This window comes from Portunus trituberculatus, chromosome 38, assembly GCF_017591435.1.
Source record: "Portunus trituberculatus isolate SZX2019 chromosome 38, ASM1759143v1, whole genome shotgun sequence".
Classification (NCBI taxonomy): domain Eukaryota; kingdom Metazoa; phylum Arthropoda; class Malacostraca; order Decapoda; family Portunidae; genus Portunus; species Portunus trituberculatus.
Window position 1 is genome coordinate 25,431,543 of NC_059292.1, and position 13,274 is coordinate 25,444,816.

The following is a 13,274-nucleotide window of genomic DNA, read 5'->3' on the forward strand; positions in this document are numbered from 1 at the left end:
CACTCAGTGTGTTTTTCTTTGGGAGAGAAAGAAAATTAGGTATATCTTTCTCCACTTACAAAATTCCTCTTATACTATGTAGTTTTAGTTTAGTCATATTGTTTGAAAGTTGAAATGTCAGGAAATGTTCATTTAAATTAAGTAAAAGTAACTAATATAGACAAATAGTGTCAAGGCACTATTAGGTAGTTTGGAGGTTAGTTATAAGTGCTTTAATTTAATTTTTTAATAACCAGAACTATGGCTGTTGGAATATTATTAAATGGCAATAGAGAATGTAATGTATTGGTTGTGAGATATTACATGATGGGGTTAGGAAAGGTGTTTTTGGTCGTATTAACCATTGTGTGCCAAAACCTGATACGTTTATAAAGCAAGTGATCGAACCAAGAATTGGTAATCATATTTATCTACAGCAAGGACACCCATCAGTTTAGTTTTGTTATGAGTTGAATGTCGTTTTACCAAAAATTTCCTGCATTAATGAAAAGGGCAAAAATTGAAAGTATCTTATTGAAAGTACTACTGCTAACTGTGTGTGTGTGTATATATATATATATATATATATATATATATATATATATATATATATATATATATATATAGAGAGAGAGAGAGAGAGAGAGAGAGAGAGAGAGAGAGAGAGAGAGAGATATTTGTTGTAGCTGAGAACTAATTTGCTGTCAACTCATCTCTCACTAACTACCATTTATCCCACATGCCAGGTATACCTAATTGATTAGGTGGTTACTTAATTCATCAAACAACTTTGCTATTAGCTGTTAGTTCACTTATGAACCTTATCAACTTGTTTCTAATGGGTGGGGGCTCAGCCCTATGACAAGATTATAAACCTAACCTAAACTGAGCATGTTAGAAAGGTGTGCCTTGAGAACTTTTAAAGATAACAATGGATGATGTCATTGTGCTTCATTCAAGGTAGTCTAAACTCCACTGAAGTCTGCCACCTTTGTGATAATTATTCCACATCTGGTTGAGTCATGTATGTAACTTGATGTCTGGCCAGGGTTCAGTTTGCACTTAGTCTCTGGTATGCTGGTATGGCTGACTCCCAAATCAGTTTCCTACTTTTAGAATATAACTGATAGCTGATGTTAATATCCATTTATAGAGTACCAATCATCACCATTTTTGTTTTTACCACCACTACCATATGAGATGATTGTTTCTCGCGTTATCTTCTGGTTGCATCTTATCAGGCTTCTCTGACATGTTCACTTATCTTTCTTAATCTATACAAGGAACTCATGATAAGGCTTCAATCATGGAGAGATAGGACTATCTAGTTTTGATTTTTTGTATCATGCTGTATGTCATCTTCCACTTATGTGATGGCAACCAACAAAAAGCAAAATATAGTGTTCTGTAATTTTAAAACTCAGACTTTGAATTTTTGAAAATACAGCATCCCCTTGGACTTTGAACATAATTCGTTCCAGCATGCTGTTTGTTGTATGAATTGTTTGAAGTCTGAAAATGTTTTTCCCATAGGAAATAATGTAAATAATTTTAATCCGTTCCAAGATTGTAGATTTGAACTATGTAAAATCAATATCATTTATTAGTGCATTATGTATGCACTAATACAGATGGTTATTTCTGGGTGATCTTTGCATTTGAGGCTGTTCCAGATTACCAACCAGCAACTGAGAGAGATTCTAATGAGTCAATGGCACCACTGAAGTGATCAGGTAAACATAGAGGATGCAAGGCACATACATAAACTCAGTACAGTACCATCATAATGATGATAATAATATTAATAATTAAAATAATGAAGATATTCGAGGAGCTACCATTACAAGGCTATACCTAAATACAACCTCAGTGCAAACATTTTGTTTCACATCTGTTACACCTTGTCACTACAGTAGTTAAGAAATATTTTTGTTTGTTATGAGATCAGAGAACTTTTATGAAATATTACTTGACCATCCTTCCTGGTTAAGTGACTCTGATCTAATGAAAATCTGGTCAAATATCCTGACCCAAGCTGGAAATAAGAACAAGGCGACAACACGGAACCAAGACAAACTGGGAACTGATGTTTACCTCCCGTCAGTGGCGCTAGTGTCACCTGGATTTACTGGATTTGTCTGCTTTCGGGTTATTCTAAGTCTGAATTTTTGTTCGACCTCTAAGGGTAAATAAAATACTATTGATACTTTTTGTTCCATTTCTGAAGTGTTTGAAGTTTGAGGGTCCACTGTATTAGAATTTTTACAAATGCATCTTGTTTTTAACATTCCTTGTCAGGTCTGTCAGTTTCTCATATTTTCATATAAGTGTAACTGAGATTTTGAAATTAACTCAGTATAAGTGATTTTTTAATGTTTTACACTCTTGAACATAGATATATGTGGCAATAACAAATTCCAATTATCAAAGTTTAGTAGTGAAAAGTATTGCTTCTGGAGGCATCATGTATTTGGTATGCTTATAATTTTGCCCCTAGATGTTGCCTTTCATGCTTGAAAACCATAACTTTAGTGTTGTTTTTTTTGTTTTTTATTTTCATGAAATTTGTTTGGTTTCATTAATGCATACTTAATGATAGTATATTGTATTGTAATTGACATATATGTTGTACGTCCTCCATGAACCTGACTCAGTCATAGTAGATGTGAGGGAATCTTCCATGTGTGGCCTTTCTCCCTAACTTCATAGACATCACACACTGAACATGCTCTTCACATCTCTGCATCCATCCTATTTGTGGCCTTTCCTTTAAGATTACATTTTTCAGACAAGATCCACTAATTTTTACCAATCACTCTTGTATCACTGTCTGCTTGACCAACATTGTATTAGTCTCTGCTTTACTCAGTCAGTTCATATAACATAAATTCCTCACTTCATTCATACCACACTTGTTACTTTTCACATGTTCCTCAGATGTCTCATCTCCACAGCAATCTGTCTTTTGGAATAGTAATGAAAGTAATAGTTATGAAAGCAGTGTATTTTTGTTATTATTTGATAAGTAGCCTGCAGATATGGATATTTAGATTTTTCAGGTCATGCTTGGTTAATTACACAAGATTGCTGTCTGTCTTTAAGTGGATAATTTTATCACTGTTACAACCATTTTGTCTTTTGTATTTTGAAAAGAGTTTTATTGCTGTTTTGGAGTTGTTGTTTTTTTATCACAACTTTTTCATTCTACAAAGCAGCTCAAAAAGACTCAATTATTTACAATGTTATTTTTGTATGATTTTTTTCTCTTCTCCTTTTCTTAGAACCTTCTTGACCTTGCAGTGTGATTTCAGATTTGTATGTTTCAGGAGGGTGTGGCACCATGGTGTGTGGTGGCTGGTGTGGCAGCTGGGATGGGGAGCAGCACAATCTGCAGGAAAGGGAAGCCTCTCCTCGGGGTGCATCATCCTGCAAAACTAGCCAGAACACTCCTTTGTCCTCATGGGATCAAGATGTCCCCGCACCAGGTAAGGGGTTGTGACTGGGACATGGCATATTTCAGCCTCATTTTGTCTCCTTACCATTCAATACTAAGGTAAGTAGGTAATGTAATTTGATTTACATTATTCTTACATAAACATGTTAATTTATGTTCTCGTCCTAATTCAATGCTAGAATAGCTTCTTACTGTAGCTCTTACTTTACCTTAATGTGATGTTCTCATGCTAGTTTAACTTTAACCTGACCTCTTCCTGCTTGAATCTTCTGATAAGCTAAGTAGAAATTTACAAAATTTATCCTAATCTAGTTTAATTTCTTGCTAAGTCAGTCTTGTTTGGAACTCATGAGGATGTGCATCCAGTTGATGCTTTCATTTGACATACACATAGGTCCTGGTTGTTCTTAGCTCTATTAAGGCCTATTATGGGTGATGGAGAATCGTCTGTATCGTTCTCATGGTAGACTTAGTTGTGGGTATCTGTGCAGTGAGATGACTGATGGTTTTAAGAATTGCTAGCTTTGGTTCTGGGATATTGAGTTGTCTCAGACCAAGCAACTGTAAAGTTTAGAGTAGTGTAAGGTATCTAAGATAATGATGAGGAGTATCTAATGCTGTGTTGGCAATAATTCCAGAGCTGCCGTATCTGGTGGCAGCCTTGCTGGTGGGTCTTTGTGCGGGAGTGTGCTTTGTGAACTCCCTTTTTGGGGATTTTGTCTTTGATGACTCTGAGGCAATAGTCAACAACAATGACATTCGTGGAGAAACGCCGCTGTGCAACCTTTTCCACAATGACTTCTGGGGTACCCGCCTTACCCATCCCTCCAGCCACAAGTCCTACCGTCCCCTTACTGTTCTCTCCTTCAGGTGGGTGCTGAGACTGGAAAAAATAAATAAATAGAAAAAAGGGATTATCAGTTTCGTATTGAATGGAACGAATAGTATCTCTAGAGATGTTTGAAACTTCATTTTGTTGAACTGTCTGACTACTTCTGTGTTTGGTTATGTTTTTCATGCAGACATTTGTTTTTTGGTTTTCAAATAAAAAAAAATTCCTTATGTATCAACTATGCTTTTGTGTGGAAAAACAAAGATGATATAATGACTTAAGCTTTTATTTGATGCTATAGTCCTTCTACTGGACAAAGGCGTATTGGGTGGAGTCATTAAGATAAATCTTCTACGTACAGTGTTGTCAAATGTACTAGGTTAATTAAAGGATTAGCCTGAGATTCATGTATTCCTTTTAGATCTAGCCGAACCATACCACCCAACACAGTGTTTTATTTGAGTCTATTATAGGCCCTCTCTCTGTTTGCCTTTTCTTCTAGAAATAGTATATATGTTGTATATAAATTCTTTCTCTGGTCTGTGAAGCAGTGAAGCACGAGTTGTGAAGGATCCTTCAATCTTAGCAGACGGCTAGCCAGGTGAGGAATGAATGACCTTGTCACCTCTGACCAGCCTTCACTCTGACCTCTGACTTGAGCTGGCAATGTCTCACAAATCCGCTACAGAAACTCTGCCACATGTTCTGTTATTTATGTATAATAATTGCTTTTATTAAAAAGTTCAGTACATTTATATGCCACATGTTCTGTTATTTATGTATAATAATTGCTTTTATTAAAAAGTTCAGTACATTTATAACACTATAGAATCTTATTTGAATCTAAGAAAGTATTTTATGGTAGATGAAATGCATTAAGAATTAGTAAATAGTTGATGAATGAGAGTGAGTGATGTGTGTTGAGGCAGATTTGACATAGTGGTGGACAGGGGATGAACTCACTCAACATGCCTTCGTCCAGTAGAAAGACTAGAGTACACACAAATTACATTTAATGAAAACATGTCATAAAAGTATTAGCAATTGCATGCAAGTAATTTTTGTAAATTTATAATCATATGAAGCTGACACTCATAATTTCATGAAACATGATGTCATGACCATGTAACATCATATAACTAAACCTGATGCTTGTATCTTTATATTTTATAGAATCAACTACTCCTGGGGTGCCCTGGATCCTTTTAGTTATCATGCTGTCAATATTGTGCTGCACTGCCTTGTCAGCATCATGAGTCTGCGTGTCTTCTATGTGGTGTTTGGCAGCCAAGCACCGAGGGCTGCTGTGCTAGCAGCCATTCTGTTTGCCACACACCCAATCCACACAGAGGCAGTGAGTGAAGGCAGCAGGCAGGGAGGAGAAGCATGTCATTGTGCTGCATTGCTGCTTTTGATTATAGTTTTGTGGCTTGATATTTTTGAAATTACTGCTTATACCTTATTTTTCTTAGATGAATAGTTTCCTCACTTTGATGCTATACTTGAAAAGCATTGTGAACATTAAAAGGACAAAATAATGATTTAAAGGAGAAGACAGTGTAGGAAATTTCCTTCAGTAAGTGCATAAAATTAGGAAGGAAATGCTGGTAACTTGTTGACACTTGTTTGCAGTTATAGCATTACTGCAGGGCAGTCTGTGTGTCCAATTGTTGTGAGAAATTGAGTGCTTTTGATTTTTGTTTTGTCCCCATGTAGTTTCTTTTGGTGCTCAACATTCATATTACATACTTGAGGTTAGTTCATTTACCTTGGCTGGGATATTAATGGTTGACATGATGGCTCTTCTGGTTGTACAAGTGTGATATGCTTCAGGTTTCAGGAATTGTGGGAAGAGCAGACCTGTTGTGTGCCCTGTTTGTGTTTGTTGCCTTCCTGAGTTATGTGAGGGCTGTTAAACAGGCATCCGAAGAGGCTGCCAACAGAAAGCAGTCTTGTTGCTGGTATGACTTTGCCTTCTTTCTACATTTTTTATCCATCTGTCTAGCACAAGGGACTTTAGATGCAGGCTGTAGTCCTTGTGTGCCTTATCCAGTTAGGTAGCAAAACAATTCAGACACTCCATGCCGTTTTTTGAGGAAATCAAATGTAAATTTGTATTCTTACTGATCTGTCCCTTATCCATTTCCCGACCTCTCCCCGCAAAAAAGAAATATTGTATGTTTGTCGGTTTATAATTACAGTGGTACCTTGAGATATCAGCTGCCTGAGATATAAGTTTTTTGAGATACAAGCTACGATTTGGTAATTTTTTATCTTGAGATACAGGCAACCCCCGCTTAACGAAATTTCGCTACAATGAACATTTCCTTTTACTACCATCTGCTCGTTTAACGAACACCAAACTCGCTTTAACAAAATTTTTTCCAGGTAATTTTTTCCAAGTTTGAAAGCCCCCCCTGTATCACGCAAGCCGACAGGCTTTTGAATACACCAGCGCCTCTCGTGGACAAGACGTGCACTACTCACTCCCCCTAGTTCAAAACAATAACAGCATCAGCAACAGCTCGTCTTCCCTTGCTCAACATGCCACCAAAATGCCCTGCAATGTCGCCTGGCATTGCTAAGAAGACCAGGAAGTCTCTTACTCTTAAAGTGAAGCTGGATTTTATTCACAGACACGAGAGAGGCGAGAAAACTAATAGCATTGCTTGCCACCGTGGCTTGACTTCATCTACTGTCTCTACTACTTTCAAGTCAGCAGACTCTATTAAGAAGGCTGGTGAGACCGTATCTTCCTTGCAAGCTAAAAGAACCACCTGAACCATGACTCTGCAATAGATAAAATGGAAAGCCTTGTGGAAATGTGATACATAAGTTTTGTATGCAGTACAATGATGCACCCTTTGTTTACATTCCACAGGTTGCCAGCTAGTGTCTTTCCTGCTCCACTCTCCCTCCCTTCATAAATTTAAGATTATCAACATTATAAAGTTACTTACATACATACATTTGTGTACATTATAATGACTTAGTCTTAAATTAAACTGCTTAAATGTTTAACTTGATCATTTTTACTTTCATTAAACCTTTTACTGTACTATGATGCACTCTAGCTTTGTTTACTCTCAGTGGAAGTTCACGTCAGGGGTTAAACTTGTTTTAATTGGTTCGCTTAATGAAAATTCGCTTAACTAATGTTTTTTTAGGAACATAACCCGTTCGTTACGCGGGGGTTGCCTATACTAGCAAAATTTTGAGATACGAGTTATGTTTGGGGATGTTGCTGATATTCAACGGCTTGGTGCATTGGTTCAGCCTCAGCTAAGCTAGTATCTACATGTTTCTTGTGGAGCTCGTGCACTGTTATTGTTCTTTCATCATTTTCACACTATTTGCTTACTTTTTTCTTTTGTCTAAAGAAAGTGCAGTTTTTAATTTATGTTTGAATTTATGTTTGAATGATGCCTGCATCCCTCCCTCCCTCCCTCCCTCCCTCCCTCCTTCCTTCCTCCTCCTCCTCCTTTGCCATTTGCCACCATTTGCTGAAAATGTCTATCTCCAAGTTAAGAACACTAAATAAACTTTTGCTGTTATTTTATGAATGTTCATGCATTGATAAAGTATGCATGTGTACATAACTGAAAAGGCAAAAAAACTTTCTCCCATCTCCACCTACCTCCTCCACTAACGCTAATCATGGAAGGGGGTGAACAATGTAAACAGACCTCTACAGCTGTGGCAGTGTGGCATTTATTCTCTCTCTCTCTCTCTCTCTCTCTCTCTCTCTCTCTCTCTCTCTCTCTCTCTCTCTCTCTCTCTCTCTCTCTCTCTGTTACTTAAAACTTCCTTTATTCAATGAATAATGTGATTATTAGAGCATCCAGTCTTCTATGGATGGCTACATATGTACACTCTAGCTGATCGACAGTCCTAAGTGGGGGTTGGGAATGCAGTAACGTCCTGTGGAATATACCCTGTGAGATAAATATACTTTATAATAGTAGTTTATCTATTTATATTATTTTTTTATGCTTTATTATGTTTCTGCACAATAATCATCATTTATGAATACCTTTTTCTTACTTGATAACATGTAAAAGAAATAGGGGTGCTCTTTTTGGGGAGGCTTGAATGGATTCATGGCATATCAATGGGAATTTTTTTTTTGAGATACGAGCTTTTGTAGCTATGAGCTCTGTCACATGATGAATTAAACTTGTATCTCAAGGTATCACTGTATTTCTCACCACACCAGGCAAAAGTAGTAGAATTACTTTCATTCATTTCTGTTACCTGATTAGTAGTCAAAATGTTATTGGTATATCTATGAAAATAATCAGTAATGGAGTCTTTGTTGGTGAGATGAAGAAATGTTGCTGGTGCCATGATTGAAGTAATTTAACTGTGACTAAGTTTTTTTGTTTTCATTCCTTGAATTCTACAGATATACACAGGGAAGGAGCAACTTTAGAATAAAATAAAAAAAGTTCATCTATGGTATGCATGTTTTTCCTTACTTGTTTATAGATGCACCTAGATAATGATTTTTGTGCTTGGTATGAGGTCAGTTTGTAATCTGTCAATTTGTTGTTCTCATCCTCAGGGCTAAAAGGTGTGGCCAAAGCAATGTGTACCTGGTGCTGACAGCTGCTGCCACTGCCATTGCCATGCTCTGTAAGGAAGTTGGCATCACTGCACTGGTGGGTATTTGCCTACTTACGTTTTGCCTTGTTGTAGTCTGCAAGTCCTTATAATAAACTGATACTACAAGGCAAAGAAATAGACAAAGATAGATTAATTGAGAAATGGGAAGCAGGATTTTGGGAGATAACTACCACAGTGTCCCATCATAGTGGTGTCTCTTCAAGTCTTGCTTCACATCCATACCTGACATAAGAACTCTAGACTTGGGAGGTGTGACCTATATTATGTAGCTGAGGGTCAAATGTGGCTGTGTTTGTTCAGGGTGTGTGCAGTGCATATGACATCATCCTAGCGCATGGGGGAGTGATAGGACGCACTGTCATCCTCCTGGTTCTTGGCCATAGCACCAGAGCAGTCTCATCATGGAGGAGCATTCCAGGTAATGTGAACAACTCTGTGTGTGTGTGTGTGTGTGTGTGTGTGTGTGTGTGTGTGTGTGTGTGTTATGGATTTACTCATATATGAAGATTAGTTTCCATGAATTACTAAGATATTTGAGACACTAACAAAAGCTAATGAAAATATGATAAATAGATGAATATGCAAGTTAATTCAGGTGGCTTAACCATTAACTTATGCAACATTTGACATCACTGGATGAGATTGGAGGTGAGAGCTGGAATCAGACAGTAAATCTTCCTTATACGGTATTTTGGTATCCGGTAAATTCACAGTTACGGTGTTTGGTAATTACTACCCTCGATTCTATTTATGGTAAGACAAATTCACAGATACGGTATCCGCTCGTGTTTTGTTTACATCGTACTGTAACACCACCACACTGCGCGGCCACCACAACAACCAGTCTTTTCCCATGTTTCTCACTGAACACAAGTGAAATCCTTACGGCTTGTTTTTTTTTGTGGATATTATGACTAAGGACTGAAATCCCTACTGTCCCTTGGCCTCGGGGAGGGACATCATCTGATAGAATACGTGGCGAGTGAAAGGTAAATAAAAACATTTTCTGTTTATATCTTTTGTGCAGCACTTTACATTTTTTTTTATGACTATTTTCCTGTATTTTCCTGTCTGTAGAGGTGACTTTCGACGTGCTGGAACATATTCCCTATTATTACATGTTATAATGGGTTCGGTATACGGTAATTTTGATTTGCGGTAAGGTTTTCAGGAACGCATATGTGCCGTATAACGAGGACTTACTATGAAATCTGATTCAGATGTTATCTTTACCATTGGATGCAAGCTTTAACAGTATAATGATGTATCAAAAAAATTACCCATTTCGTGTTGCATTTGGTTACATGTTTGCCACAGATGGTGTAGTACGTCGTATGGTGTGGCGCCATGTGGTGCTGATGGTGACGGGTGTGGGCCTGCTGGTTGCACGCTGGATAGTCATGGGCTCCACTGTGCCCAGATTCATGAAGGTGGACAACCCTGCCTCCTTCCTGGATAGTGTGGTGTTCAGGGTGAGTTTGTTGCACTTCCTTTCCTCGCTGCACATTCTGGGCTAGCATGCCAAGGTTATTTGTGTTGATATATTTGATAATTTGCCAAATATGAATTTACTGTAATTTGCAGTGAATAGGAATCACATATTTTGGATGAAGGATTTATTAATTTACAGTTGGTCTGGCTTTGAAAAGATTACTTCCCTAAAAGTCTGAGGTGTCTTATGAAGTGTGTTTTAAAGCTTTGCATCTTGAGCTTGCATGTTGCATTAAGTGCATAGCTTTTATTTTTTTTTCACATAAGGGTTCACCAATATTTTGTGATAGATCACTGGCAAATGTGCTGTTCAACAGCCCGTGTAACATGGTTCCTATGAAAATTTGCAGGTTTATGAGAATTTAGGATTCATCTGTAATAATGAAGCACAAAGAACAGTAGTTCAGCTTTGTCTGTACAAAAGGAAATATTTTGTGGTGTGCAGTCCTCTCTGCCTTCACTTTTGCTTGACTTTGTGTGACATCACCCACTGACCTTATGTACTAAGTCAGTCTTTCTTTTATGATCATATGTATGTCTGATCTTATTATGTGATGAGTTTGTCTGCTGAATTCTATATCTTGGAGGCCATCTCTTTGTGCATCATATTTATTATGTGTAAAGAGAAAGAGCTTCATGACTGGCTCAGCTCTGATGCCATGAGCACATTTGGGAAATTGCTTGAGGAAACATTTCCATAATATTGAAAGTAGAGTGTTTATGACAACATTGCATACACAATAATTATTTTTAATCTACTCATCACATTTGTCTCTGCAATAAGATGATGTGAATGGACTCCAAATATAACTTGAATAAGTTTATAAATATAAATGGTTGGAACCATGTCTTCCTGGCATTTTTTTGACTAGTTCTAAATTAGAGTAACCCTTGTGCATAACTAGGTTGATTAAGATTAAGTATATTTGAAAAAACAAACAAACAAATATGCATTCTTCCCTCTGAATGTACTGAGCCTCATTTATATTCTGTGCAAAGCTTGACTGATCAGTGCCCATACAATGCATATATCTATTGTTCCAAAGCATTGGTGAATAGATTTGATTCCTTTCACCAGAATGTACTGAATCCTGTCTCCATCCCCCACAGAGCTTGAATTATCAGTACACCTACAGTATGAATGCTCTGCTGCTGATCCTCCCAATCTGGCTGTGCTTTGACTGGTCAATGGGCTGTGTGCCAGTCATTGTAAACTTCAGTGATCCAAGACTGCTGACTCTTCCAGTTCTCTGGGTTTCATTTATAATGTTGCTGAGGCGAGGAATGGCTCAGGGCAGAGGAAGTCAGACATCTAGGTAGGGACTGTCAGTAGCTGTACATGTTGTTGGCTATTTGATACTACATGAATTTACAGTTATATCATAGTGCCTTGCTAGCTATAGCTTGGGCAGAGAGACAAATTGTGTTTAGTTTTTGTAGGAATTATAAATTGTGTTTTCTAATGTTATAAATCAATGTAAAGGTAGATTAGTTGCTGTGGGTCATCAGAATGGAAGGATATTAAGATCTTGTATAGGCTGAGTAGTTCCCTTGACAGTTTGATGAGTGCTTAATGTGTGTTTGTCTTTCTTTTAGAAACTCAAGATAGCTATAATGCTCCTGTCTATGATAATACCATAGGCTTGAGGAAGAGTGATGCACTGCTCATATTGCTTTGGTCGAAAAATGCTTTAGCACCATTTTAAAGGTGTATGGTGATGAGTGTTGAAAGATATCTAAGATATATATACAATCATCCAAATCTAAACATAATATTTAATTATGAAACACTATGCTTGCATTTTCCAATAAATATGCCTTCAGATTTGTGTTGATGGGATTGGCCATGGGCATCGTACCATTTCTGCCTGCCACAAACCTGTTCTTCCGGGTGGGATTTGTCATAGCAGAGCGTGTGCTGTATCTGCCAGTGGTCGGCATATGCATCCTGGTGGTGACTGGCATGAGAGAGCTGTGTCTGGCAGGCCACCTTGGCAGGGTAAGGCTGTGGCTACTCTGTTGTGTATAGATTCATTTTATGTTTATTGCAACAGTTTGTGTGAAGGATAAGGATAACTTTCATGAGGATAATTAATTATCTTTTTTTAAATATTTAGTTGTTTAGGATTTGATTATTTTATGAAAAGGAACATTCCTTTATTGTTTTTATTTATTTATTCATTTAATTTTTTATGCAAGAGGAGAGACTGGCCAAGGGCAACAAAAAATGGAAAAAAATAGAAAGGCCCATTGGATTACCAGTTCCCTTAGAGTTATTGAGAGATCCAAAAATAAGGAACAAATATCTTGATACTTCCCTCTGAAAAGAAGTCAAGTCGTAGGAAGATGGACATACAGAAGCAGGTAGGGAGTTCAATAGTTTACCAGAGGAACGTATGAATGATTGTAAATATTGGTTAATTCTTGTATTAGAGAGTTGGACAGAATAGGGGTGAGAGGAAGAAGAAAGCCTTGTGCAGCGAGGCTGCAGGAGGAGGAGACATGTATTTAACAAGATCAATAGAGCAGTTAGCTTGAAAATAGCAATAAAAGATAGCAAGAGATACAACATTCTGGCAGTGAAAGGGAGGCTAAAGACTGTCAGTCAGAGAAGGGGAGTTGATGAGACGAAAAGCTTTTGATTCCACCCCATCCAACAAAACTGTGTGAGTGGAACATCCCTCAAACATGCAAAGAGTACTTCATACAAGGATTGATAAGGCCTTAGTACAGAGTTAGCAGTAGTAGGGGTGAGAAAAAGTGGCAGAGACGCCTCAGTACAACTAGTTTCATAGAAGCTGTTTTAGCGAGAGATGACATGAAGTTTCCAGTTTAGATTATGATTGAAGGATAGACTGAAGATATTCAGTGTAGAAGATGGGGACAGCAGAG

General features: G+C 37.5%; 1 protein-coding gene across 7 annotated transcripts in view; it reads left to right on the forward strand.

Moving 5' to 3' along the window:
* Window positions 1–13,274, forward strand: part of LOC123515143 (protein O-mannosyl-transferase TMTC4-like) — a 68,647-nt gene that overhangs the window by 21,041 nt on the left and 34,332 nt on the right. For 6 of the 7 annotated variants that reach the window (XR_006677788.1, XM_045273611.1, XM_045273607.1 and 3 more), the window contains exons 2-10: window positions 3,306–3,464; window positions 4,072–4,303; window positions 5,439–5,619; window positions 6,099–6,226; window positions 8,830–8,926; window positions 9,192–9,309; window positions 10,209–10,363; window positions 11,493–11,698; window positions 12,207–12,381. Coding sequence is in view for 6 of the 7 variants with exons in the window: in XM_045273607.1 (XP_045129542.1) it covers window positions 3,306–3,464; window positions 4,072–4,303; window positions 5,439–5,619; window positions 6,099–6,226; window positions 8,830–8,926; window positions 9,192–9,309; window positions 10,209–10,363; window positions 11,493–11,698; window positions 12,207–12,381 (1,451 nt within the window). In the remaining variant the exon portion in view is untranslated. The remainder of the gene's footprint in view (window positions 1–3,305; window positions 3,465–4,071; window positions 4,304–5,438; window positions 5,620–6,098; window positions 6,227–8,829; window positions 8,927–9,191; window positions 9,310–10,208; window positions 10,364–11,492; window positions 11,699–12,206; window positions 12,382–13,274) is intronic. The other variant, XM_045273612.1, reaches the window with a different exon arrangement.